The 23,498-nt window shown below is 45.5% G+C and overlaps 1 protein-coding gene across 2 annotated transcripts; it reads left to right on the top strand.

Annotated features, from left to right (window-relative positions):
- The first annotated feature begins 8,237 nt into the window (after nt 1-8,237).
- Nucleotides 8,238-20,360, top strand: RND3 (Rho family GTPase 3). Of its 2 annotated transcripts, none has more exons than XM_014891647.2 (5): nt 8,238-8,607; nt 8,720-8,807; nt 15,237-15,346; nt 17,277-17,411; nt 19,851-20,360. In XM_014891647.2, exons 1-5 carry the CDS (start codon nt 8,458-8,460, stop codon nt 20,100-20,102), a joined length of 735 nt encoding a protein of 244 aa, XP_014747133.1. In that variant the 5' UTR covers nt 8,238-8,457; the 3' UTR covers nt 20,103-20,360. The 2 variants fall into 2 exon arrangements, with proteins under 2 accessions (XP_014747133.1, XP_014747134.2); XM_014891648.2 differs by lacking the exon at nt 19,851-20,360 and adding an exon at nt 19,443-19,704 and having other exon boundaries at nt 8,354-8,607.
- The last annotated feature ends 3,138 nt before the right edge of the window (nt 20,361-23,498 follow it).

The raw sequence follows: 23,498 nt of genomic DNA, 5'->3' as shown, positions 1-23,498 counted from the left end.
AACCTTTCTTTAACAATGCACATCCCACCAAACTGGGAATGAAGTGAAGCCCTCGTTTTCTGCAGCCTTCCAATAATTCCTTAATTCCTTAATTCAGTAAGCAGCGGTGTAGGAAGAAGAGATTTCCAACCTTGAATCATTCCTGTGGAGACAGCTGACACCAAAAGCAGAGCTAGAATGAGTTAGAAGACCAGTCGGGCTTTTCTGAGTCATTTAATTAGAGCGAGGAACTTTCCCTGCCTGTGGAAATCTTGGGGTGGAAAGGGTGTGAAACTTCCTGCAACCAACACTTCCCTAATGAGGCTCGCTCAGAGGGGAGTCCAAGGCTGGGTGTGATCCAGGGATGTTCACACTTTTCCAAGGAAATCTGCTTTAGGAGCTGCTGAAGTAGGAGATGGTCTCACTGTGGTGAGGAAGCCCCAAATTGCTGAACACCATCATCCATCCATCCATCCATCCATCCATCATCCATCATCCATCATCCATCATCCATCATCCATCATCCATCCATCCATCATCCATCATCCATCCATCCATCATCCATCCATCATCCATCCATCCATCATCCATCCATCATCCATCATCCATCATCCATCATCCATCATCCATCATCCATCCATCATCCATCCATCATCCATCATCCATCCATCATCCATCATCCATCCATCATCCATCATCCATCCATCATCCATCCATCATCCATCATCCATCATCCATCATCCATCATCCATCATCCATCCATCATCCATCCATCATCCATCATCCATCCATCATCCATCATCCATCCATCATCCATCCATCATCCATCATCCATCCATCATCCATCATCCATCATCCATCCATCATCCATCCATCATCCATCATCCATCCATCATCCATCCATCATCCATCATCCATCATCCATCCATCATCCATCCATCATCCATCATCCATCCATCCATCATCCATCCATCCATCATCCATCCATCATCCATCCATCCATCATCCATCCATCATCCATCATCCATCCATCATCCATCATCCATCATCCATCCATCATCCATCATCCATCCATCATCCATCCATCATCCATCCATCATCCATCATCCATCATCCATCCATCATCCATCCATCATCCATCCATCCATCATCCATCCATCCATCATCCATCATCCATCATCCATCATCCATCATCCATCCATCATCCATCATCCATCATCCATCATCCATCATCCATCATCCATCATCCATCCATCATCCATCCATCATCCATCATCCATCCATCATCCATCATCCATCATTCATCATCCATCCATCATCCATCATCCATCCATCCATCCATCCATCATCCATCATCCATCATCCATCCATCATCCATCCATCCATCATCCATCATCCATCATCCATCATCCATCATCCATCCATCCATCATCCATCATCCATCATCCATCATCCATCCGTCCATCCATCATCCATCCATCATCCATCCATGCTGGTGCTGTCTGAGCTGCAGCTCCTGGAAATGTCTCATTTTTCCACACACAAAGGAAGCAGAGAAAGGGAGCAAAGCTCTGCATTTCATCTCGCTGGCTGCAGGCAGAGCTGCTGAAAATCCAGGCCAGGGCCCTCGTGACCCAGAAATGTCCTGTTTGACCTGGGGCTTGGTTGAAATCTCATTTTTGTGCAGCCTCCCTCCAAGAGCTCTGGAGAGCAGCTCCTCCCAGAGCCAATCCCTCGTCAGGGATTGCTGCCTCCACAATTTGAGTTAATTAGAAATCTGGGAATCTGGGAGCGAGGACTTGCTGGAGCAGCTTTTGCTTTTGCAGCAATTGGGAGTTTCCTAAAGTGGAACATTTGCTGTTCTTCTTTTTTAGCTGCCCCATTCCCGTGGATCTTGCATCTCCCAAATTCCAGAAAAATTATTCTCCCAGAGGATTTCTCCTCTCTGTATTTCCCTTGCAGGAGCTCTGTCCAATCCTCACTTCTCTGGTTGTCTCTGCTTGGTGCTTTTTCCTCATGGATGCCCGTGGCCATCCTGCTTTCCCCCCCCCTGAAATTCCTGAGGTTTTTCTGCAGCTCAAAACCGGATTAATCCCAGCCTGGCACCCTCCAAGCTAAATCTCCCAGCCCCAACAAATGATGAAATGCAGCTCTGAACTCGTCCCCACAACTTTATGGTGGGAAATGTTGTGCCTGGGGGACAGAAAACAATAAAAATCAACGCCCGAGCGCGTGAAGAGTTTCAAATGGCTCCCAAAAAATTCCTGCAATGTTTCCAAGGGTCTGTGCTGCTGTTACTCATTCACACGGGCAGGAATTACAAATATGTGTGTGCAGCCAGGAAAGCTTTGGGTCACCGAATGTTTGAGGCTTGGGGTGGATTGAAGGGGGTTGGGGGAGGAGAAAAGCTCCAAATTTCCTCAGGATAACGAAGCCACCTTGGTGGTGCCACAGCCAAAAAAATGACTTTTCTCATTGGCTGGATTTTGTGCTCTTCAGCAATAATTCCCAGCTGCTTTGCCTTCAGGGAAGTGGGAGGAATTCAGAGGAATGGGTAAGGACATGCAGTACTGACCTAATCCAGTGCACTTTTCCCTGGAAGCTGCTCCCAGAGTCTGCCTTTGGCTCCCAGTACCCAGTGGGATCAGCCAGAGCTGGGTGAGGAGTGGGGATTACACAATTTCACTCGTTTTTTCCAGCCCAGAATGGGATGCAAGCAAAAGGATTTCAAAATTCCTTGTGAAATGAACTCCATCCTTTGACTAAAAACGTTCCAAGTTTACTCATTTCCTATCCCTTTCAGAAACTACATTATAAATAAATCTTGGAATTTAATATCTCGTTATAAGAAGAGGTTAAACCTGGAAGTTGCAACCTGAGCACAGAATTTCAACTCAGCAAGTTGCTAATACCAAATTCCACTGAAATCCAGGAAGTCCTGCAAAAGAAGCTGCCTTCAGCATATCAATATTTCTGATGGAAAACCATCCTGTCAGAAAATTTTTATGCTGCTCCAGGCTAGAATTCCTTAACAAACACTTTTCCTGTCTCCCCAGCAACTGGTACTGCTGATCTTGTGTAAAGAATTTCCATAGTTAACCTGCAGGAACCAGAAGGAAATCTTTTGGTCTGTAGGATATTCTCCAACAACATCTAGGAATCATTTCACTCTGAGCCAAAGCAGAATTTCAATGGGATTTCTCCATAAATTTCTATGGATCTTCAGGCCTAGTTCAGATCAGAGTTCAGAGCCAGATCAATGCAATGCAACTCTGGCGTTCCTTCAAATTCCAATGGGGATTTGGGGAAAAAAAAACCAAACAACCTTCAAAACAAATCTTCCTTGTTGTGGAAATCCAATCCTGTGTTATCATCCAGATTAAGGACTCGCAGGCTTTGATCCCTGTGGATACAAGCCCTTCCTGAGATGTTTGTGCTGATTTTGTACGAGCCAGGAATTCACAACAGCGGCAGGAATTTAGACAAAATCCTGGAATTCCAGCTGCAGGCTGGGAATGTGGAGTTTGGGCTGTTCCTGCCCCACCATGCCAAGGCAGGGAATGTCCTTGAGCTCCGTGTGATTTCATGGATGGCAGAGCACCCCCAACGTGCAATTTGTTCTTCCTGCGAGCGCTAACAAATCATAAATATGGAACAGCGGAGCCGGATCTGCACGAGATCACTGTGCTGTGTTTATCCAGGAGTTTTCAGCATGCATTTATCCAAAAGGAATAATTCTGCTGCAAGAGAGGTTTGATCTGAGGTGATTCCCCAGCTGCTGGGATAAGGTCAAACAGCCATAGGGAACAGTGTGTCTGAACTTGACCCCTCACAAGAATCCCTGGAATATCCAAGGAAAGGTTGGACAGGGCTTGGAGTGCCCTGGGACAGTGGGAGGTGTCCCTGCCCATGGCAGGGGTGGGATGGGAGGAGCTTTAAGGTAATTTCCAACTCAAACCATTCTGGAATTCTCTGATTCTAAGCGGACCCAGAGCATTTCTCTGGCTCCTAAGAGATGCTTTCTATTCCCAAAACATGAACCTTTTCCAAAGGTGGAATTCTGTATTCTGAATTCACCACCTTCCTTGGCTGGGTGGTGTGATGGGAAGGGAGTGATCACCTCCAACATGTCTTCACTTCTCTGGTGCTGACTCCTGGAAAAATAATTTCTCCACCTTATTATTGTTCTGTAAAGTGGAGATAACCTCACACCTGCCATCCCCCCGTGTGGATAAATGCCTTGGGACAGCTTCTGGATACGGTCCAGGAGCTGCAGGCCCTGCAGGACAGATCCCAGGGCTGGCAGCAGAGATGGGATTCCATCCTGCCTGTGAGTAACAACACCACAGCCAGGATTTTAAACCACCCCGGCCTCTGTCTTAATATCCCGCCTTCATTAAGGGCTTTTAAAATGATTTTGGCTTTGGTAAAGCTTTGCCCTCAGCTCCTGAAACTTGGAATAGCTGAGCTTTCGTTCTCATGCAAGGCTTAGCACCCAAGGACCTGTCAGTCAGGTGAGGGAGACTCACGGGTGTCTCGAGCTGATTTTATGGATTTATGCAGTTCTCTCGAGCACCCGAGTCACAGCCGGATTTCTAAATGCCAAAATAGAGATTATAAGAGTGTCAAGCTTCATTTTGTTTTCAGTTCACAGCTAATTAGCATTGATTTTCATGCCGTTGTTCCTGCATAGTATTCCACCGACATCACGAAACGGGAGAGGCTCGTTCTCACCCTGCCACCATCGATTTTAAACCCTCCTTGGAACGGGAGGCTTTTGGGGTTTGGGTTTGGCAGCCAAAGCTCTGTCCCTTGGCAGGGTCTGAGCCACGCGTGGCAGCCGAGCTCCTTGAAGCTGATTTTTCCCGAAGTGAGAATTCCCTAGGCTGGCAGTGCGGTTTGTGATTTGAAATCCTAACGGGAGAGTAGCAGGAGCTCCTTTTCCAACATGTGCAGAAAGTTAAGGATGGGGAATGATCCCTTCGCGGGAATTAGCGGGTACTTGTGACCTCGCTGCTTCTCTGCTGTCAAACAGGCTGTGGCATCTCGGCGAGAAATAATCTCTTTTCATCTGTTAAATTGAATAAAACATTGATAAGCCCGGCCTAAGAGATAACAAATGGGTCTGGGTTCAGGAGAATAGCGGCCCTAAACGAGGCTGGCCCCAAAGAGCTGCAGGTGACCCTCAATAGCTATTCCTTGAGGTGACAAAATCACTGCTGGGTTCTGGGACCAAAAAAAAAAAAAAAACCCCTCAAAACCCAAAAAAACAAAAAGCAAACAAAAAATAAGACGTGATCATGGAATTAATACCCATCCCATATTCCCCGAGGGACCCCGAGCTTCCACCACGGCGGAAACGCGCATTTCCTAATCTGCAAATGCCTGACCTTAAACCTCGATAATGTTCTTTTAATGTGCGTTTAGCTGCACACCAGCAGCGCGGAGGAGGGGTGGGATGTGTAAAAATCCATGTTTTATGTATATTATTCAATATTTTCCATGGATGCTTTAGTGGTTGGTATTGCAGGGAGAGAGATCTGGAGAGCAATTTTAGATTTAAATCACCGAGCAGTTATTCTGAAACTAAAAGCACTTGTTCTCAGCTGGTTTATTACAGTCATAGAAAGTGCTCAGGCAGATTATTTGTGAGGAGAGAAAAATGTATTTTGATATTCCCATGAAATCTTAGATGGGATCAGGAGTCATTACCACGCCAATCCCAAATTGTGTGTGTGTTGTTAATATACACATCATGATTTCTGGGGTGGAAAGAGGAGAAACTGTGAAAGGCTCCGATCAGATCTGGAGAAAAATGGGGAATTTGAACGAAGCAAAGCACAAAACTCGGCCCCACAAATCAAAAATCCGGACTGCGTGTGAAAAATCCTGGTGGAAGCATCAACCCCCACTGTGTTATCCCCGTAGTTATTGGGATATGGGAAAAGGCATTCAACTTAAGGGTTTGACATGAATAATGGGTTTATGGGGATTAACGGATCTGGAGCAGCTTCCCCAAAGGAATTCCAACAAGCTGGCGGCTTCCAAGGATTGTCCCCAGCGCCCAAAGCAGCCGAAATCCCCGGGGATGGGCTGGGTGATGTTGGCAGCAAACAAACCGTGCAGAGATGATATCAGCAGGAGCTGCTGATGGAAGCTCTCTGCTCACAACGAGGAAGGGCTGCTTGTTAAAATTTCCACATTCCAAGCGTAGCTGGATGCAGGAGGATTTTCCACGGGAGCTGTGGGAGGGAGGTGTCTCCTCCAGGACACCAAAGGAGATCAATTCCTCCTCTGAGGATGCACCAAGGAACGGGCAGGATCAGGCTTTGGTCCATCTTGTGTCCATCTGTGCCCGATGGATTGACCAGGAGCAGATGTTCACACCCAGCTCCCACTGAGGATGAACAAAGAGCTCTTTCAACCCCATCTTCTTCTCTCCTTAGATCCAAGATATTCCTTGCTTGGACTCCCAAAGAGCTGAAACTCCAGAGCTCGACCCCACCTTCCTCTGCCCACGAATCTGCCTCGTGTTTCAGTGTGGAGCAGAGGGAAAGGCAGAAAAATCAGGATTTTCTGCCCTTTGGAGAACACCTGAGAGCGTTTACACAACTTTATTTTTCCAGATTTATCTCCAATATCGAACAAAAAGGGAGAAACTCAGCTTCCCGTGAGCGTTAATTCTCTTCACTGCTTATTCCTCCCTCTCCATCGTTTTCTAAAGAGTTGGTGGACAGCAGAGATCGATGGAGACTGTAAAGGAGCAGCTTTTAATTTAAAAACATAAAAAAGAGATGGGAATGTAACTGCTTCAGGGCCTTACAAATAAGGCACACGCAGCAAATTTGAGTGTTTTGCACATTGTTTCCAAACCAATTTTTTGGAAATGAGTAATCTGACCAGTGAAAGATGTGACACGTCGGAACAAACCCCAAAAATACCAGCACTGGATTTTGAAATGTCATGTTTGAGATTCTCCCGCGTGAGTCAGGGCAGCATCTCCCCACGGTCAAACAGGCACGAGCCAACATCCCTTTTTCCAGGATGTTGTTTTAAAACTTGATGAATTGCTCACGTTTCAGCCCAGAACTGCCACGGGCTGGGTTCACGACCTGGGTGACTTAGGAGATAAGGCCAAAGCTGCACCTTCAGGGAGGCCACCCGTGTGTCCAGCAGCTCCAGGAAAAACCAGAAAATGAGGCTGGAGGCAGGAGGGGAGGCAGGCTCTGCTCCAGCCCCGTTTTTTTTTTTTTTTTTTTTTTTTTCCAGGGATCCACACGGAGCCATACGGGAAAAGAGAGGAGCTCTTGAGGGAGATGAGTGCTACGAGTGGCTCACAAACCATCCCTTGTTCAGGGCTCTCCTTTCAGGAGCGATGCTCAATCCTCTGCTGAACCTCTGCCAGCTTTGCCTGGGGTTGTGTCCAGGAAGAGGAAAAAGAGGAGGATGTTGATGGTTGGGAGGCGCTGATCTCTGATCTCTGCTCTTGTGACAGGGACAGGAGTGAGGGAATGGCTGGAGCTGTGTCCGGGCATGTTTAGGGCGGGTATCAAAGAAAGGTTTTTCCCCCAGAAGGTGCTGGGCACTGAATTCCCTCAGGGAATGGTGACATTCCCAAGGCTGGCAGAGCTCCAGGGTGGGATTTTTGGGGTGTCTGTGCAGGGACAGGGATTGGATCAATGATCCTTGTGGCACCTCTCCACTCAGAGTATTCCGTGATTCTGTGTTTTTGTGATATCTCTTTTGTGACACGCTACTTGTGACGGGGTTTTGAGGGAAAAGCCCCTTTGCCCACCACCACAAGCACCATCCCTCACATGATGGACATCATCTTTCCTCATCCCTTCTCATCTCTCCTCATCCTTCCTCAGCTCTCATCCTTTTTCAGCCTTTCCTTCTCATCCATCTCTCACCCCTCAGCCCCCTGCTCTCCTCATCTCTCCCCAACACCCCTCATCCCAGCCCGAGGCACCCCCTGAGGGACTCAGGACCATCTTTAGAGGCCGCACAGCCGCGGATCGCGCAGTTCCCCTTGCCACGGCGGACATTTACAGATTAAAATCCATCAATAAACCCCGCGGCCCGTCCATTAACCCCTCCTTTGTGGCCCCCGTGGCTCTGAGGGCCGCCCCTCACGGCCCCTAGGGGGCGCACTGCCCCGGCGGCGCGCGGCGAGGGGGCGTGGCCAGCTCCGCGGCGGGCGGTGACTGGCGGGCGCGAGGCTATAAATAGAGGCGGGCGGCGGGGGGACAAAGCAGTGAGCGCGGGACCGGCGGGCGGGCGGGCCGCGAGTCGGCGGCTCTGCCTCTTCCACCGCAGCGGCTTTATTGTGTTTTTCACATTATATTTTTTTGCCTTTTCTCGAGGAGCCCGGGTGTGGTTTGGTTTTTGGCTTTTTTTTTTTTTTTTTTTTTTTTTTTTTTTTTTTTTTTTTTCCTTGTCTTCTGTTGTTCGGCCGGAGGGACTAAGGGGAGATCAATGAAGGAAAGAAGAGCGAGCCAGAAGTTATCGAGCAAGGCTGTGATGGATCCCAACCAGAACGTGAAGTGCAAGATCGTGGTGGTGGGGGACAGCCAGTGCGGGAAGACGGCGCTGCTCCACGTTTTTGCCAAGGATTGCTTCCCCGAGGTGAGCGGGACCGGCACCGGCACCGGGCTGGGGTCGGCACCGGGGTCCGGCGGGGTCGGGGCCGGGGCGGCGGCGATGGGCGCGGGTTTGACCGTGCGCTGTCTCCCGGCAGAGCTACGTCCCCACCGTGTTCGAGAACTACACGGCCAGCTTCGAGATCGACACTCAGCGCATCGAGCTCAGCCTCTGGGACACCTCGGGTGAGCGCTCCCCGGGAATTAAAATTCGGGAATTAATTCGGGAATTGAGGAGGGCGATCGGTCCTGCGTGCCGGGCTCCGCTGCTTTTGCTGGCGGCTTTTCGGGCAAAAATCTCGACTGTGCTTTGCAGGATGCCCTTGTGAGGGTGTGGGCAAGGCTCCGGGTTTGTCAGCATTGCAGGGGATGTGTTCTCACCTGCCTGGCTGGAAGGAGATTTTTGGGGAGCTCCTGCGGGGGTACCGCGGCTGCTGTGCTGCCTGCGAGCCCCGCTGTGCCTCGGAGCACAGCGAAAAACGTGTCTGTGTGCTAATGGCGAATTATTTCAGCTCGCTTTGGAGCTCCTTGGGTTTTTTTACAGAACGTATCACTTTTCCTCCCGGTGTTTTTAGAGAGTCTTTAAAGCCAGGAACGGCTTTTAGGGGAAAAGCTTTAGAATTTCTCTCTGATTCTCTGGGATGCAGAGGGACCCATCCTTTCCCCCATCATTCTCCCAGTTTTACCTGGAAGAAACCTTTGAGATGCCTCAAAGGTTGAGGGGTTTGGTGTTTGGCCGGCTCCGCTCACATGTTGAGGCAGGAGCCGCTCTAGACCCGCCTGTCGTTGATAATTTGGATAATTGGGCTGCACTTACAGCCAGGGGGGTGAGGGAGCACCCCCAAAATTGCTGCGTGGAGAGCCAGGGTGGCTCTGAAGCGAGGATGTCCAGGGGGGAATGACACCAAGGAACCATTACCAGAGGTGTGGATCGACATCATCTGCAGAGCTGATTGGAAAAAAAAAAAAAAAACCAAAAAAACCAACCCAAAAATCTTGGAGGAACTTGGCAGAAAACACACAATCGCCGTGTTTCTCTGTGAATGCTGAATTTGGACCCGGCAGTTTCTCCTCAGTGTGACAGCAGTTCCTTTACCAGGAATGAAAATGTTAATCCCCGTTTAAAAGAGGAGTTTAGGCGGCGGGTTGGCTTCCCTCTTGCTGTTGAGGAAATTATTCCAAATTCTTGCAACACGATTGCTGGGAAAAGGCAGCCTCTGCCCACAACCAGTATCAGCTTTGCTCTGAGCTGATTTTTTTTTTTTTTAATTTTTTTTTTTCTTCATCTTGTGCCAAGTGAGACTTGCAGATTTCTGGAGTATGTCTGGTTGGAGCTTTCATGCTGATTACTAAGCTGGCTGGAACCATGGAGCAAGGGCTTATTAAAAATTAATAGTTATTTTGGAAAATGTTATCATTATTAAAATACAGCACGCACGCGGGCTGGAGATGGGAAGGTTTGGAATCTGTTTGTCAAAGGCTGGAGACACCCATGGAATGAAATATTCCCTAGCACTTCAAAGGACAAAAAGCAGTGGAAGAAAAAACACCTGCCAGCCTTTTGTCCTCTGTCCTGGAACTCAGAGGAAATGTGGTTGAGTCACAAGCTTGAGACCAAGTGGGTGATTTGTCTGACAACCCCAAAAGTGAAGAGGAAATATTTGAAAGATCCATTGCTTGGTTTTTACAGAGTTTTTTTACCGAGTGGATCCTCTGGCTCTGGGACTCTGGATGAGGAATTTGGGCTCTACCAACATCCCTTCTCACCCACTGCAAAAAACCAACCCTGCCCGAACCCATTAACCCAGAGCAAAATCACGTCAGCAGATAGGAGCCAGCAGAAGATAAGGGTGTGTTTTAGCCTTATCTGAAAGTCTTGGTAATTCAATTTTTACAAGACTTTGTCCTGGGTCCTCTACTGAGTTAGAAGAGATGTCTGAATGGCATTTTTAAAGCCAGGACTAAATCTAATTAACTTGAAAAGATGGCTGATCATCGCAACACGGGGGAGGTGATGGCTGCAGTTCTTGTGCTGCTTGAATATCTCATGGGAGGGGGGTAAAAGATGCTGTTTAATTGAGTTTATTGGAGTATGCTGCAGCTATTTCCAAGGTAACTCAATCAGCATTTTGTATTCATCTTTAACTCTTTTTTTTAACTGGGAGCATTTAACAGCCTTGCCAGTTAGTCCCTTGAATTAAAATTGATAATTGGCTTTTGCAGTGAATCCTTTGGAAGGGTGTCCTGCCACTTCCAACTTTTTTTTTTTTTTCTCTCTGAGAAAATCAGAAAAGCTGTGGGCATTGGTTAAAATAGTTATGTTAGGGTGAGAACAGGCCCTGCTGCCACAGTTTTGGTTTCAAATTCTTTATCTACCAACAATAACAACGTGTTTTTACTGGAGAACTTTGAGGTGTTGTGCAACTGAGAGAAAATTTCGACTTCACTGGGGAGTTGTTGTTTCATCTTGGATTTACCCATAGGAACATGGGACAAGTAAGAGTGGAATGGAAGGGGAAGGTTCATTATTCAAATGTTTGCTGGTGCTGTCTAGTTCTGCAAGTCATTAGAAGGATTTAAATTAGCCACAGCATTAAGGGAAAAGCACTTGCCAAGTTGAATTTCAATGGGGTTTGGGACTAGCAGCCCTCTCTGAAAGCAGGAATGTCTGGTTGCAATCTCACTGCCCCATAAATTACTCTGCTCTGTGGTAACATGTGGCAGTCCTTGAGCTGTTTGGGAGCTCTGTGCTTGTTGTGTGAGGTGCAATATTTAAAGTTTCTCCAGGTTAAAGCTTCGTCTTGTACTTTCAGGGTTGCCGTGAAGCAAAAAAAAAAAAAAAAAAAAAATCCGTGTTAGTTGCCTTTATTTACCACCTAATGTGCGTTTATCAAGTTTTTTTTTGCTTTTTTGGTATTTATATTTCTTGCTAGGACAACAGCAGCTGTGGCTTAGAAATGCCATTAATTAGGTGTACATACTTGTGTCTCCCTAAAATGTATTTTTAAGAGTTTTCTTTATTGCTTGAACCGTGGCTACTCCAATAAAATAATTCTCAACAGGGCTAGAAATACTTACAACTGCTGGGGATTAGCAAGTAATTAAATCCAGAAGGGCCTTGGAGCGGTGAGTCAAGTTAAGTTTTGCTGTGATTTTTGACTGTATACAAAGTATTCAGTGTCCGTATAGAAACAGAAATTAATTGGAAAGTTTCGTGCTGAAACCTTTCAGGAGAAAGCTGAAACTTGGAGGAATTAAAGTTACTAATTCCCCAAATTCCCTGGCAGTAAGGATTGCAAAGGAAAAAAAATCCAGGTGCTGTCTTTGCCTCCCAGTTTCCTTGCAGCTTGGCTGTTGAATTTTGTGATTTTCTGTTTTTAATTGCCCACCTTAGCAAGGTTTTCTTGTTACTTTTACGAGGGGATTAATTAGAATTGATACCTGGGAATGCCAAGTGCCCTCCCGAAGTTTTCCTTTGATGTGATCACACAAAAAAGCTGGGAATATTTTGATATCTCTGTGCTTGGACATAACCTGTACTGAAAATGAACCTCAGCCATCTCAGATTTTTTTTTTTTTTTTGCTTTTTTTTGTTTGCTTTTTTGTTTTTTTGGGGTTTTTTGTTTGGGTTTTTTTTTTTTTTTTGGTGGAAGGAGGAAAACCATCAGCACCGAATGAGCTCCTTGGAGCAGCCAGTGTTTGCTGTGTTTTCTGTGATAATTACTGAGCCCAAGGCTTTGGGAGTGAGAATGCTGCTGTTCATCTGTTGTTCTTTCACTTGACTGGGCTCCAAAAGGCTCCAAAGCCTAATTCCTGGTGGCTGCTTGCTGGTGTGGAAATAGGAAAGTCCCGCCTGTCACTGAACCCTCCTGGTGCCTTTGGATCTTCCAGCCAAACCCCTCTGCCTGATCCAGCACCTTCCACCTCCCAAAAAATTCAATATTCTTCAACTCCTAATGATGTAATTCTGTTCTTTATTAAGACAGTAATATTTAAACCTAAGCTTGGCATTCCCTGTAGGCCAAACCCAACCATATTGCTGGGGGAGGGGTTTTATTTCAGTCTAAAAAAGCTGAGTTTCTGTTGGACTCTGCATGAAACATAAGGTTTCAAAAACAGATCGTCCTTAAGGTTGCAAGTATTTTTGGCTGAAATTAGTGAAGCTGCCAAACAAATTAAAAATAAAAAAAAAAAAAGAGGGTTGCAGCTGGAATAAATGTCCAGCACAAAGGAAAATGAACTACAGCCTTATCAGCAACTCCTTGATAAAACTACAAAACCACCCATGTTGTCCTTGCCAAAAATGTTTTATTTTGCAGGAACAGAATCCCAAACACAAATAGGCTTTTTTTTTTTCCTTTTTTTTTTTTTTCTCTCCCCACAAATACCATGGCTCCAGTTCCACATTCTCCTTCTGTTTTCGAGGGTTGGCAAGGCTTCAAAATGTGCAAAAGGAACATGAGAAAGAGGGAGCAGCCTGGCTGGGCTGTGCTGGAGTTGTCTGTTCAGACTTGAGTGAGCCTCATTCCTCACATTCCTGCCTTCTGAGGGTTTCTCTGGGCAGAGGGATGGAAATGCCAGCTTGAATAGGCCTGCAGCCCCTCTTTATTTGCACAGGAATAAAGGTTTGGTTATAAATGAGAGCAGGAAATTTCCCTTTGTGGGTCCTGCAGCTCCAGAGGAGTTGAAACGGGCTCTGTTTGTTCTGCCACACACCAGCCTGGAGAAAAGCTGGGGAATATCCCTCCTAAACTCCCTAAAAGTGCTTTTATTCCAGCTCAGCGTCCGAAATAGAAATTCGAGGGGTGGAGAGAAAAAAAAAAAAAGAAAAACTTTTCAGCTCCAGCTGCTGGGGCTGGAGGTGAGGACTCTGTGTGTACATAAATACATCTCCTGGACATATATGGGATCCCTGGAGCTGCTGAGTGAGCCCAGAGGTATTTGTGTGAGGAATGAGTTTCTGGGTGAGGCTTTGCTGAGACTCTTTCCTAGCCAGAAACCATTAAGGATTCCCTGAATCCTGCCCTGGCTTGCTGGAGCTCGGGAGTTGGGAGAGGGGGGGGAGATGTGGCAGTGCTTTGGTGACACCCAGGTGGCTCTTGGTGGCACTTGGTTGCTCTGTCCAGGAGAAATAAAGCAGCCTTGGGGCTGCAGGGTGAATAAAGCAGCCCCGGGGCTGCAGGACAGCACTGCTGAGGTGTAATTAGCAGTGGAAAATGTTTATTGATAGCTGGCAGTGAGTGTTTAACTCGCTGACATTCGTTCCCAAGGTGTGGTTTGTGCCGAGCTCAGCTGGAGCTGGGTGTGAAGAGCTTTTTGTGCCTTTTCTGTCACATTGGCATCATTTATTTACACAGAGAAGAGCATTGGAATTAAACCCTTCACCGAATTACCTTCTGCTGCCTACTTTGGTAATGCCTCACTCCCCGTGTGCTGTTCCTCGTTTCAAAAAAAAAAAAAAAAAAAACAACATTCCTGGCATTCCTGCCTGCTTCACACCATTCCCCTGTGCAGCAGCCTGAGCTGCCTGTCCAGGGAAAAAAAAAAAAAAAAAACTTGAGGAATTCTTCTAATCCAGTTAATAACCAGAGACCTTACAGCCAATTAGTTCTGGAGAGCTGGGAAATTGGTGGGATAATGAGCTGATAACCCCCAAAAAACCTCCTGGAAACGGGGTTTTTGTGCTTGGGTGTTCCATGCTGTGCTTTAGGGTCTGCTGTGTTTTAGGGTTTTTGTGGGGAGAATACAGAAATAAGGATGTATGATGGCTGAGAAAATGAATTTTAAGGTGCCCTGCTGAATTGGTTTAAATGGCCTTTTAAGTGCTTTAAGAAATGTATTTTCCTCGGGAAGTGAAGCTCAGCACAGTTGAGGCCAGACCTAGTGGTGGCTGAGTGACTGCAACTTCAGAGAAAAAAAACAAAGATTTTTTAAAAATTTTTTTCTTTTTTTTTTTTTCCCCCAACCTGTTACCAGATGATTAAAATACAGTTTTTAACTCTGGACAGATTTTAACTTTTCCCATCATGATTATTGTTAAGGGAAACAGAAAACCCCTTCACAGGCCTGCAAGTAAAACAAGCACAAAGAGCAGCACTGTACCTACATCTGTTCCCCCAGATTACTAAATTAGCTTTGATCTTGTTGATAAAAATCTGGTTTATGGGCTAAACATAAACATTTATTGCAAGCTTTATTGGCTTACAGATTAATGAGGCTTTTTGTGACAGATAACTTGCGTGCCTGCCTACAGGATTGGGATTTTTTTCCCTGCTGGAAATCTGTTTCCTGCAACAAGTTCTTTAATTTGAAGCAAGAGTTTCTCCTAAACATTGCCAATGTGACAACTAAAGATGCTTTTTGCACTTGGAGCTGTTTGTTTTAAATTAACTGTTAGGCAAATCAAAACTGAAGGCTTTCAAATCTGCTTTAGAAAAAAAAAAAAAAGCTTTTTGGAGTTCAAGGATTTGTTCCCCCGCGAGTTAATGCCTTAAACTTGGGCTGACCCCGTTTTCCCTCTCCTCGGGAACTTTGGGTGGGTGATGGATCACTGAAAACCTGCAGGAAGAGGAAAAGAGCAATTAATGAAGATTTTCTTTTTGCTTTTCCCTGCAGGCTCTCCTTATTACGACAACGTCCGCCCGCTCTCCTACCCGGACTCGGACGCTGTCCTGATCTGCTTTGACATCAGTCGCCCAGAAACCCTGGACAGTGTCCTAAAAAAGGCAAGTGTTGGAGCAAGCCCTGAGCACGGAGCTCTGCTGGGAAAAGCTCATCCCGAATTCCCTGCAGCAGTGATGTTCCTGCATTCGGGAGCTTCCACTTGTTCTCTTCTAATGGAGCGGTGACAGGAGAGCGCTTTGATTTGTTTGGAAAGGGTTGGAAATTATAAAAATCTCACTAATGGATGTTTGGAGCTGAAGGAAATTCTCATTCCTCAGCCCTGAGACAGGCAAGGGATCGTTGAGGTGTGAGGTGTTGTAAGGAATTGTCCCTCACGTGTTCCTGTGACAGGGTTGGGAAACTTTTTGCTGGGTCGTGGCGATGGCTAAAAATTGTCAGGCGAGTGTTTGGACTTCTGCCATGGCCTTACATAATTTGTGAGCCAGTGACAAATTCCTCTGGAAGCCACCAGCAGAGCTTGCAGTGACACAGAAATGCAGCCCTGCCCCTGAGATCACTGATCCCAGCTTGTGTCAGCCTTCCCATGAGCTCAGACACGGAATTTTCATAATCGAGCTCTGTCTTTGCAAGGTGGTCCTGGTCCCTTCCTTCCTTGGCTGCTGAGCATGACTCAACTTCTCAGTGGTTTTGGGGCTTAATGAACTGAAATTCCTTTTTTTTTTTTTTTTTTTTTTTGTTCTCTCTAAGGCTGGGGCCAGTGATTCTTGTCTCACTGGGATAAAATGCCTTACAATGCTCTGAATGGCCTACAAAAAATACTTCAAAACTACTCCGTGTCAGAAACCATCCAGAACTGTGGGTTTTCTAATTCTGGTTACTTAATTTTGCAAGAGATTTTTCTAAATATGCTTTAAATCCCAAATTACAGCCTTAAGTTTTAGGGAGTATCATCTGTTTTGAGTTATGGGTGAAACCAAATGAATTTATCCCAAGTTGTGTGTGAGGGGCTCGTTGCTGGGACAGATCTGTGATGTTTTAGGTGTGAGAATGCAGCAATAATCCCACATTTAGCCCTGCTGATGTTGTGGTTGTGAAGGTGGGGACAACATTTCTGCACCTGGCTGGGGCTGGGTGTGAGAAACAGCAGCTCTGCAAACCTTTGCTCATGTGGGTAAACAATTTCATTCCCTGCTGATTAGTAAGCCCGTGGAATTCATGAGTGTGTGTGAGATAGAGGGAGATTTCATCCTTGACCAAGTTCTGCTGGAGCTGCTGCCTTCAAAAATCACCTCGAAGGCAAATCCAAGCATTACATAAAAAAAAAAAAAAAATTCAGTGTGGGACGTCAGGACTGATTAAACTTTGGGTTTAAACAACTAACAACTTCAATGAACTTGTACCCCACTATTTTTTGGGTTTGAACAAATAACTTCCATACTCTAGTGTCCATTGCTTTTTTGGGTTTGAACAACTAACAACTTCCATAAACTTGTACCCATTGCTTCTTTGGGTTTGAACAACTAAAAAATTCCATAAACTTTTACCCACTGCCTCTTTGGGTTTAAACAACTGAAAACTTCCATAAACTTTGTATCCACTGCTTCTTTGGGTTTAAACAACTGAAAACTTCCATAAACTTGTACCCATTGCTTCTTTGGGTTTAAACAACTGAAAACTTCCATAAACTTGTACCCATTGCTTCTTTGGGTTTAAACAATTAACAACTTCCATAATTTTGTATCCACTGCTTCTTTGAGTTTGAACAACTGAAAACTTCCATAAACTTGTACCCATTGCTTCTTTGGGTTTAGACAATTAACAACTTCTATAATTTTGTACCCACTGCTTCTTTGGGTTTAAACAATTAACAACTTCCATACTCTTGTATCCATTTCTTCTTTGGGTTTGAACAATTCACAACTTCCATGAGCTTGCACCCGCTATTCTTTGGGTTTAATCAATTAACAACTTCCATCAACTCGTACCTCACCATTCTTTGGCTTTAAACAACTGACAATTCCAATTTTGCAGTGGAAAGGGGAAATCCAGGAGTTCTGTCCCAACACCAAGATGCTCCTGGTGGGCTGCAAGTCCGACCTGCGCACGGATGTCAGCACGCTGGTGGAGCTCTCCAACCACAGGCAGACCCCCGTCTCCTATGACCAGGTAGGTGCCACCTCCTTTTTTTTTTTGGTTTTTTTTTGGTTTTTTTTGTCCTTCAGGAGGGTTTGATAAACCCCGTTTCAATCCCTGGAGAGCCCTCGCTGTGACCAACCTTTCCCACTCTCAGTGGGGAAACACAGATTTGGTGTGTGGGTGGAAAGGGGTTTGGGAATTATTTAGGACTAAAGGAAATCCTGCAGCCTTAAAACACGTCATCAAATCATCCCTTTAAACATCTCCCTTTTGCTTGCAAAATTGCTTTTTTTAGGTGAGTTGTATAAAAGCTTCCTGCTTTTCTGTGCCTGCACACACTGAAAATGCAGCTACAAGGTGGCACATCCTGTTTATTCAGTGACAAATTGAAGTTGCTGTCTGCAGATTTCAGATTTGAACGTTGACTTTAGAATCATATTTGGAGCATGACCTGTCCCCAGTTCCTTTGCCCCTCCTCCTGAAGGTGCAGCCAAGCCAGATGAGTTAATTCCTGATGAGTCCTTTGCTCCTGGGGAAGGGAAGAGTTTGGAGGCAGGAATTAGAGGGCAAGGGAAAGGAATCAGGTCATGGGAGAGAGCAAGGTGCAGGGGCCAGCTCTGATGTGAGGCTCCCTGCATTACTCACACTCATGTGTGATCACTCCTGGTGGCTGAATCACGGTGCTGCTGGCTGATCCACCCTGTGGGAGGGACGGTGCCACCTCCAAAGTCCCCTCGGTGTCTTCAGCCACCACTCTGGGATGGTTTGTCCCTCGTGTTTTCCAAACCAGCAGCTCCTCGTGTGGGATTACTGAGGATGCAGCTTGGAAAATGGCAGGACTTGAGTAAAATCAAGTTTTTCCATGAGACTAATCAAAAATCTGCTAGCAGGTGGATTTTTTTTTTTTTTCCTCTAGATTATTCACAGCTCAGCCTGTACCCCTGAGGAGCAGGAGTCAGCTGCACACAAAGCTGCTCCTAAAACTCCCTTTCCTAACTAAGCCAAGGTGAAATCCGAGCTTTGCCGTGGCTCTGAGCTGCAGCAGGGAGCAGTGGCAGGGGAAGGACAGGCTGTGACACCCTGCTCCACCTGAGCAAACATTGCTGGGGCTCAGCTCAGTGCGACTTGAGATGCTGGGCTGGTCCTGCTGCCTTATCAGCCTCTCCCCCTCACCATTGATAAGGTGGCTGCATCCCTACAGGGCAAACTGGGGCTGGCACGGCAGGGATGTGCTTGGATTTGGTCACTGAGTAAAGATTCACCCCTCAGAAATCAAATTCCCGTGGAGCAACTCCCAGGTTTGTTGGTTTTTTTTTTGGTTTTTTTTTTTTCCCCACATAATGCTGTATTGTATTCCAGTAACAAAATCAAGGATGTGGGTCAAGATTCATCCCTCAGAAATCAAATTCCCCTGGAACAACTCCTGGTTTTTTTGGTTTTTTTCTTCACACAATGCTGTATTGTGCTCCAGTAGCAAAATCCACCACGGGACACTGGGCTGTTGTCATCTCCCACACCGGGTTGTTTGCCTTGTGCTGCTGGAACAAATATCCCTGCTTTGACTTCTTAAAAATCACAAAAGAAGGGCTCCTATAACCTCTCATCTTCTTGTTCCCTTTTTTATCCCCTATCAGGAAGTTGATAGAATTATCCCAGAGCACTTTTCCCTGAGAACTTTGCCCTCTTCCTGCAGCTCCAGCAGGGCTCTGCTTATTCCTTAAAGCAAGAATTTCACTTTGGAGATGTCAGGCTCCAGTCTGGAAACTGCCAGAATTCCCAGGAAATTCCCAGATCCAAATGAAGGCTGAAAAGGCACACTTCAAATTTTTTACAATTATTTATTTGCAGTCCCTGAGCTGCTCTTCTCTCCCCATTTGTGTTTATCAGCCCAGTAGATAATTCCTGGACACTTTTAACTTTACTTCTCCTGGAAGCAAAGCTCTGTTTATTTTCCAAAATCAGCTGTTGGAGCTTTGGGTTTGGAATTGTGAGCATTGCTGGAGATTTTGCACAACTTGGTATTGATCACGTTTTCCTTTTTTTTTTTTTTTTCCCCCTCAGGGTGCAAATATGGCCAAATTTAAGATAAAAAAAGAGGGCTCCTATAAACCCTCATTCCCTTTTTCCCTTTTTTTCCTCCTGTTGTCTGGCTGGAAGTTGATAGAATTATCCCAGAGCACATTTCCCTGAGGACTTTGCCCTCTTCCTGCAGCTCCAGCAGGGCTCTGCTTATTCTTTAAGGCAAGAATTTCACTTTGGAGATTTCAGGCTTCATTCTGGACACTTTTAACTCCCCCCTGGATACAAATCTCTGTTTATTTTCCCCAAATCATCTTTAACTTTTCCAGGCAAACAGCGCCGAGCTGGAATTGTGAGGATCGCTGGAGATTTTGCACAACTTGATATTGATCACGTGTTTTCCTTTTTTTTTTTTTAATTTTTTATATTTTTTTTTTTTTTTCCCCTCAGGGTGCAAATATGGCCAAACAGATTGGAGCAGCCACATACATCGAATGCTCAGCCTTACAGTCAGAAAACAGTGTCAGAGACATTTTTCACGTCGCCACCCTGGCGTGTGTGAACAAAACAAACAAAAACGTGAAACGAAACAAATCTCAGAGGGCCACAAAGAGAATTTCACACATGCCTGGCAGGCCAGAACTGTCCACAGTGGCCACGGACTTGAGGAAGGACAAAGCCAAGAGTTGCACGGTGATGTGAAGGATTGGGATTTCCTGGAGGAGGAGGAAGAGGAGGAGGAAGATCCAGGAAGGGTTTTGGAGCTCGATGAAGTCACAGCCACAGGGTGTTGAATGCTTTGCCAGTGCTTTCGTGGAGATTTTCTCTCCTGTTGTGTGAGACTGTGCTTTAAGGACTGAGCAGCAGGAGGAAAAGGCTCTGAGAGAGAACGTGGCATCAGGAATTTCTGTCAGAGACAATGCCAAAAAAAAAAAAATAAATAAATAAAAATAATAATAATAATGCTAATACTAATAAAAGGGAAAAATGTTTGAATGTGCTGAGAGAAGAGAGGATGATTGGGAAAATAACCCTGCAAAGGAGTCATGGACAGTGGATGTTTCTTTTATGCTCTGCTCCTGGATGCTACCACTTTGATTTCATTCAAATGATACTTTAATGGGATTTTTTTTTTTTTTTTTTAAATGAAGACGTTATTAATAAGCCCTTCTCATTAAGGAACTATCCCTGTGACCTTAGAGTTGGTTTTTCCAAAGGATTTGATCTCATTTCTATTTTTTTTCTATTTTTTTGGTTAGTAGCTGATTGTGAAAATGGAGAGGATACCGAGGTCTGTGTGTTTTGTCACCTAGAGGCAAAAATTTTTTTTGGAGAATTGTGTGGAGTTTTGCCTTCCTGCTTCCACGGTGGGGATGAAGACAAATGTTTGAGGATTCCCAGGATTGCCGTGGAGATGAGCTGGATCAGATTTTGGGGAGGGGGGAGTGGGGGGCAAAGCAGGTTCCTCTTTGTGGTTGTGGTGTGGAATTGGTGCCCAGTGCTGATGTTCTGTGTGCTCTAGGTTCAAGTGGGAGGTGCTGAGAGAGCTCCTGATGGAAAAAAAAAAACAACAACAACAAAAAAAAAAACCCCAGAATTTTCCAGCCCTGATCATTCCTTAAGCCTTACTGCTGCCCACCTGGGAAAAAACCCAAAAAATTCCCTTTGGGCTTCTCCCAGCAGCTGGGGGGGAGCCCATGGATTCTCCCATGGATCCCACAGAAAATGCTGTTCTGTAAAAAAAGAATAAAAACCAACAAAAATACCCCTCAAAAACCTGCAAATGAGCCAGCAGAGCCTTTTGTGCTGCTCCTCATTTTGGGGGTGGAAATTTTGGGGGTTTGAAAAACTGTGAGGCCTTAAGGGGGTCCCCAGTGGGAACTGGATCCTGCCTTTAATTTTAGGATTGACACAAAAAAAAAAAAACCAACCCCAACCCCCTATTCCTGAAATGGGGTGAACTGGTTCAGTCCAATCCCCTTTTATTTTTTTTTTTTTTTTTGCTGTTGTTACACTGAATTAAATCAGCCTTTCCCAATGGTTTGCAGCTCCTCCTGACCCACCAAATTTTCTCCCCCAAAAAGGAAGGAGGCAAAGCTCTGAGCAGGCTGGTTTTTTTGCTTGTGGAGGACAAGCATTTCATTCCCCCCCCTCCTCCATGATGATGCTTCATTTTTGAAGTGTTTTTACAAAAAAAAAAAAAAAAAAAAAGCTCTGTTCACTCGTGCAAAGGTGAAGATGAACTCGTCATTAAATCTCAGTTCTGTGTGTTCCCAGCACTTTGTTTCATCTGAGAAAAGAAGATAAATCTCACTCCCATTCTGGTTATTTCCCACAAAAAAAAAAGAAAATGAAAAAAAAAAAAAAAAAAGACATTTTTGACCACCATAATAAGCTTTTAACTGATGCAACAGTGCTCTTAGGGCAGTATTACAAAATAGCTGGTAAGTGCTTCTTTCTGTATTTAAATATTGTGGAAAAAATAAGTTATAACTGTTATAAAGCAGGACATTCATTACTTTTTTTTTTTTTTTTAATTGTTGAAGTCACTTTGTATGTTTGGTTAATGTTTCTGCAGTATTTATTAAAATACCATTTTTTTCCCCTTTGAATTAAAAAAAAAACAAAACAAAAAAAAAGGAATTTTCTCGTCGTGGAGATGGCCTTTGTGTGGTAATTCATTAATAATTATGTGTTTAATTGTGCTGGGGTTTGAGTAGGAATCTTTCTCTTGCAACAGCTTTTGGAGCATTAAATTTTCCACTTTGCTGTGGGTTCCTTCTCAGAGCTGTTTCCCAAAATTGCCAGAGGCAGAGGAGCAGAGCAAACACGTGGGGGTTGCTTTGCTTTGCCTCTCAAACTCAATTTTCACATTTTCAAATTCAGCTTTCAGGTTCTTCTTTGCCAGAAAAATTCATTCCCAGCCCGGGGCTGCTCCTGCTGCTGGCACCGCTGGGAAATCCTGGGAATTCTGAATTTTCCTGGAATTTCTGTGTCCTGTTGGGACACACAACCTGCAGCTCATCCTCTCCTTCATCCAGGCTGGAAATCTTGGAATTCTCTCCCCGTGGTGCTTCCATCTCAGAATTCCCAGCAGTTTTTCATTCCCTGTTCCTTGGGACTGCCCTGATATTCCCAATGGCCCAGAAGTTCTGTAGGTGCTCTAATTAATGAGGGAGAAGTTAATTATTTATCCAAACTCTCCCTGAAAGTGTCTTTGGTGTTTCCATCTGTCCCTGTTGCTGTCACCCCTGAGAGATCCTTGGAATTCTCCTGGTGTCAGTCCAGGCTGGAAATCTTGGAATCTTGGTGATTCCATCTCAGAATTCCCAGCAGTTCATCTCTCCCTGTTCCTTGGGATTGCCTTGATGAGTGAGGGGTTAATTAATTATCCAAACTAACAGCTCTTCTAACTCCCTGCTAGAAGTGGGGAAATGGCTCCAAGCCGAGCTTGTTTCAAGGCCTTTGAAAGCCAAACACACCAATAAAAGTTTAACCCCCTCCATTATTGATCCTTTGGACCCAATCATGGATTCCCAGCACCCTTAGAGTGACATTGACCAACCAAAGGTCACTGCCCGAGTTCTGGGAGGAAGAAGAAGAAGAACAAAGAAAAAGACACCACCCCAAATTCTCCATCCTGTCCCATCCCCACCCCTGTACTGTAAAAACCTCAAATTTAAACCCCAACACCCAGTGCAAACACACACACCTGACCCACTGCACATTGGGGATTTCTCACTCATTATTCACATTTCCTAACTCATTATTCACATTTCCTAACTCATTATTCACATTTCCAAGCCTTCTCCAAGGTTCCAGCTCCAGAGCAGTGTTTTCCAGGGAATCTGTGCCTGGAAGCACAGAAAGCTCCAAAATTCCACATTCCTGGGATCCAACAGGAGGTGACACACCCTGGGCATTCCCAGCTCCAGGTTCCTTCTCTCCGGAGCTCCAGGGGCAATTCCATCCCAAACCACCACCCCCAGGTGCTGATGTGCCACTGCGGGGACTCTCCCCTGGCTTTTGTCACCTCTATCCCTTTGTCCCTCCTTTTGTGCTCCCGCTGTGACCCCAACACGCCCGTGCTGGCTGCTC

The sequence above is a fragment of the Sturnus vulgaris genome, chromosome 7 (assembly GCF_052056855.1).
Source record: "Sturnus vulgaris isolate bStuVul1 chromosome 7, bStuVul1.hap1, whole genome shotgun sequence".
NCBI lineage: Eukaryota > Metazoa > Chordata > Aves > Passeriformes > Sturnidae > Sturnus > Sturnus vulgaris.
Note: the sequence above shows the minus strand (reverse complement) of the source record. Positions and strands in the feature narration are given on the sequence as shown.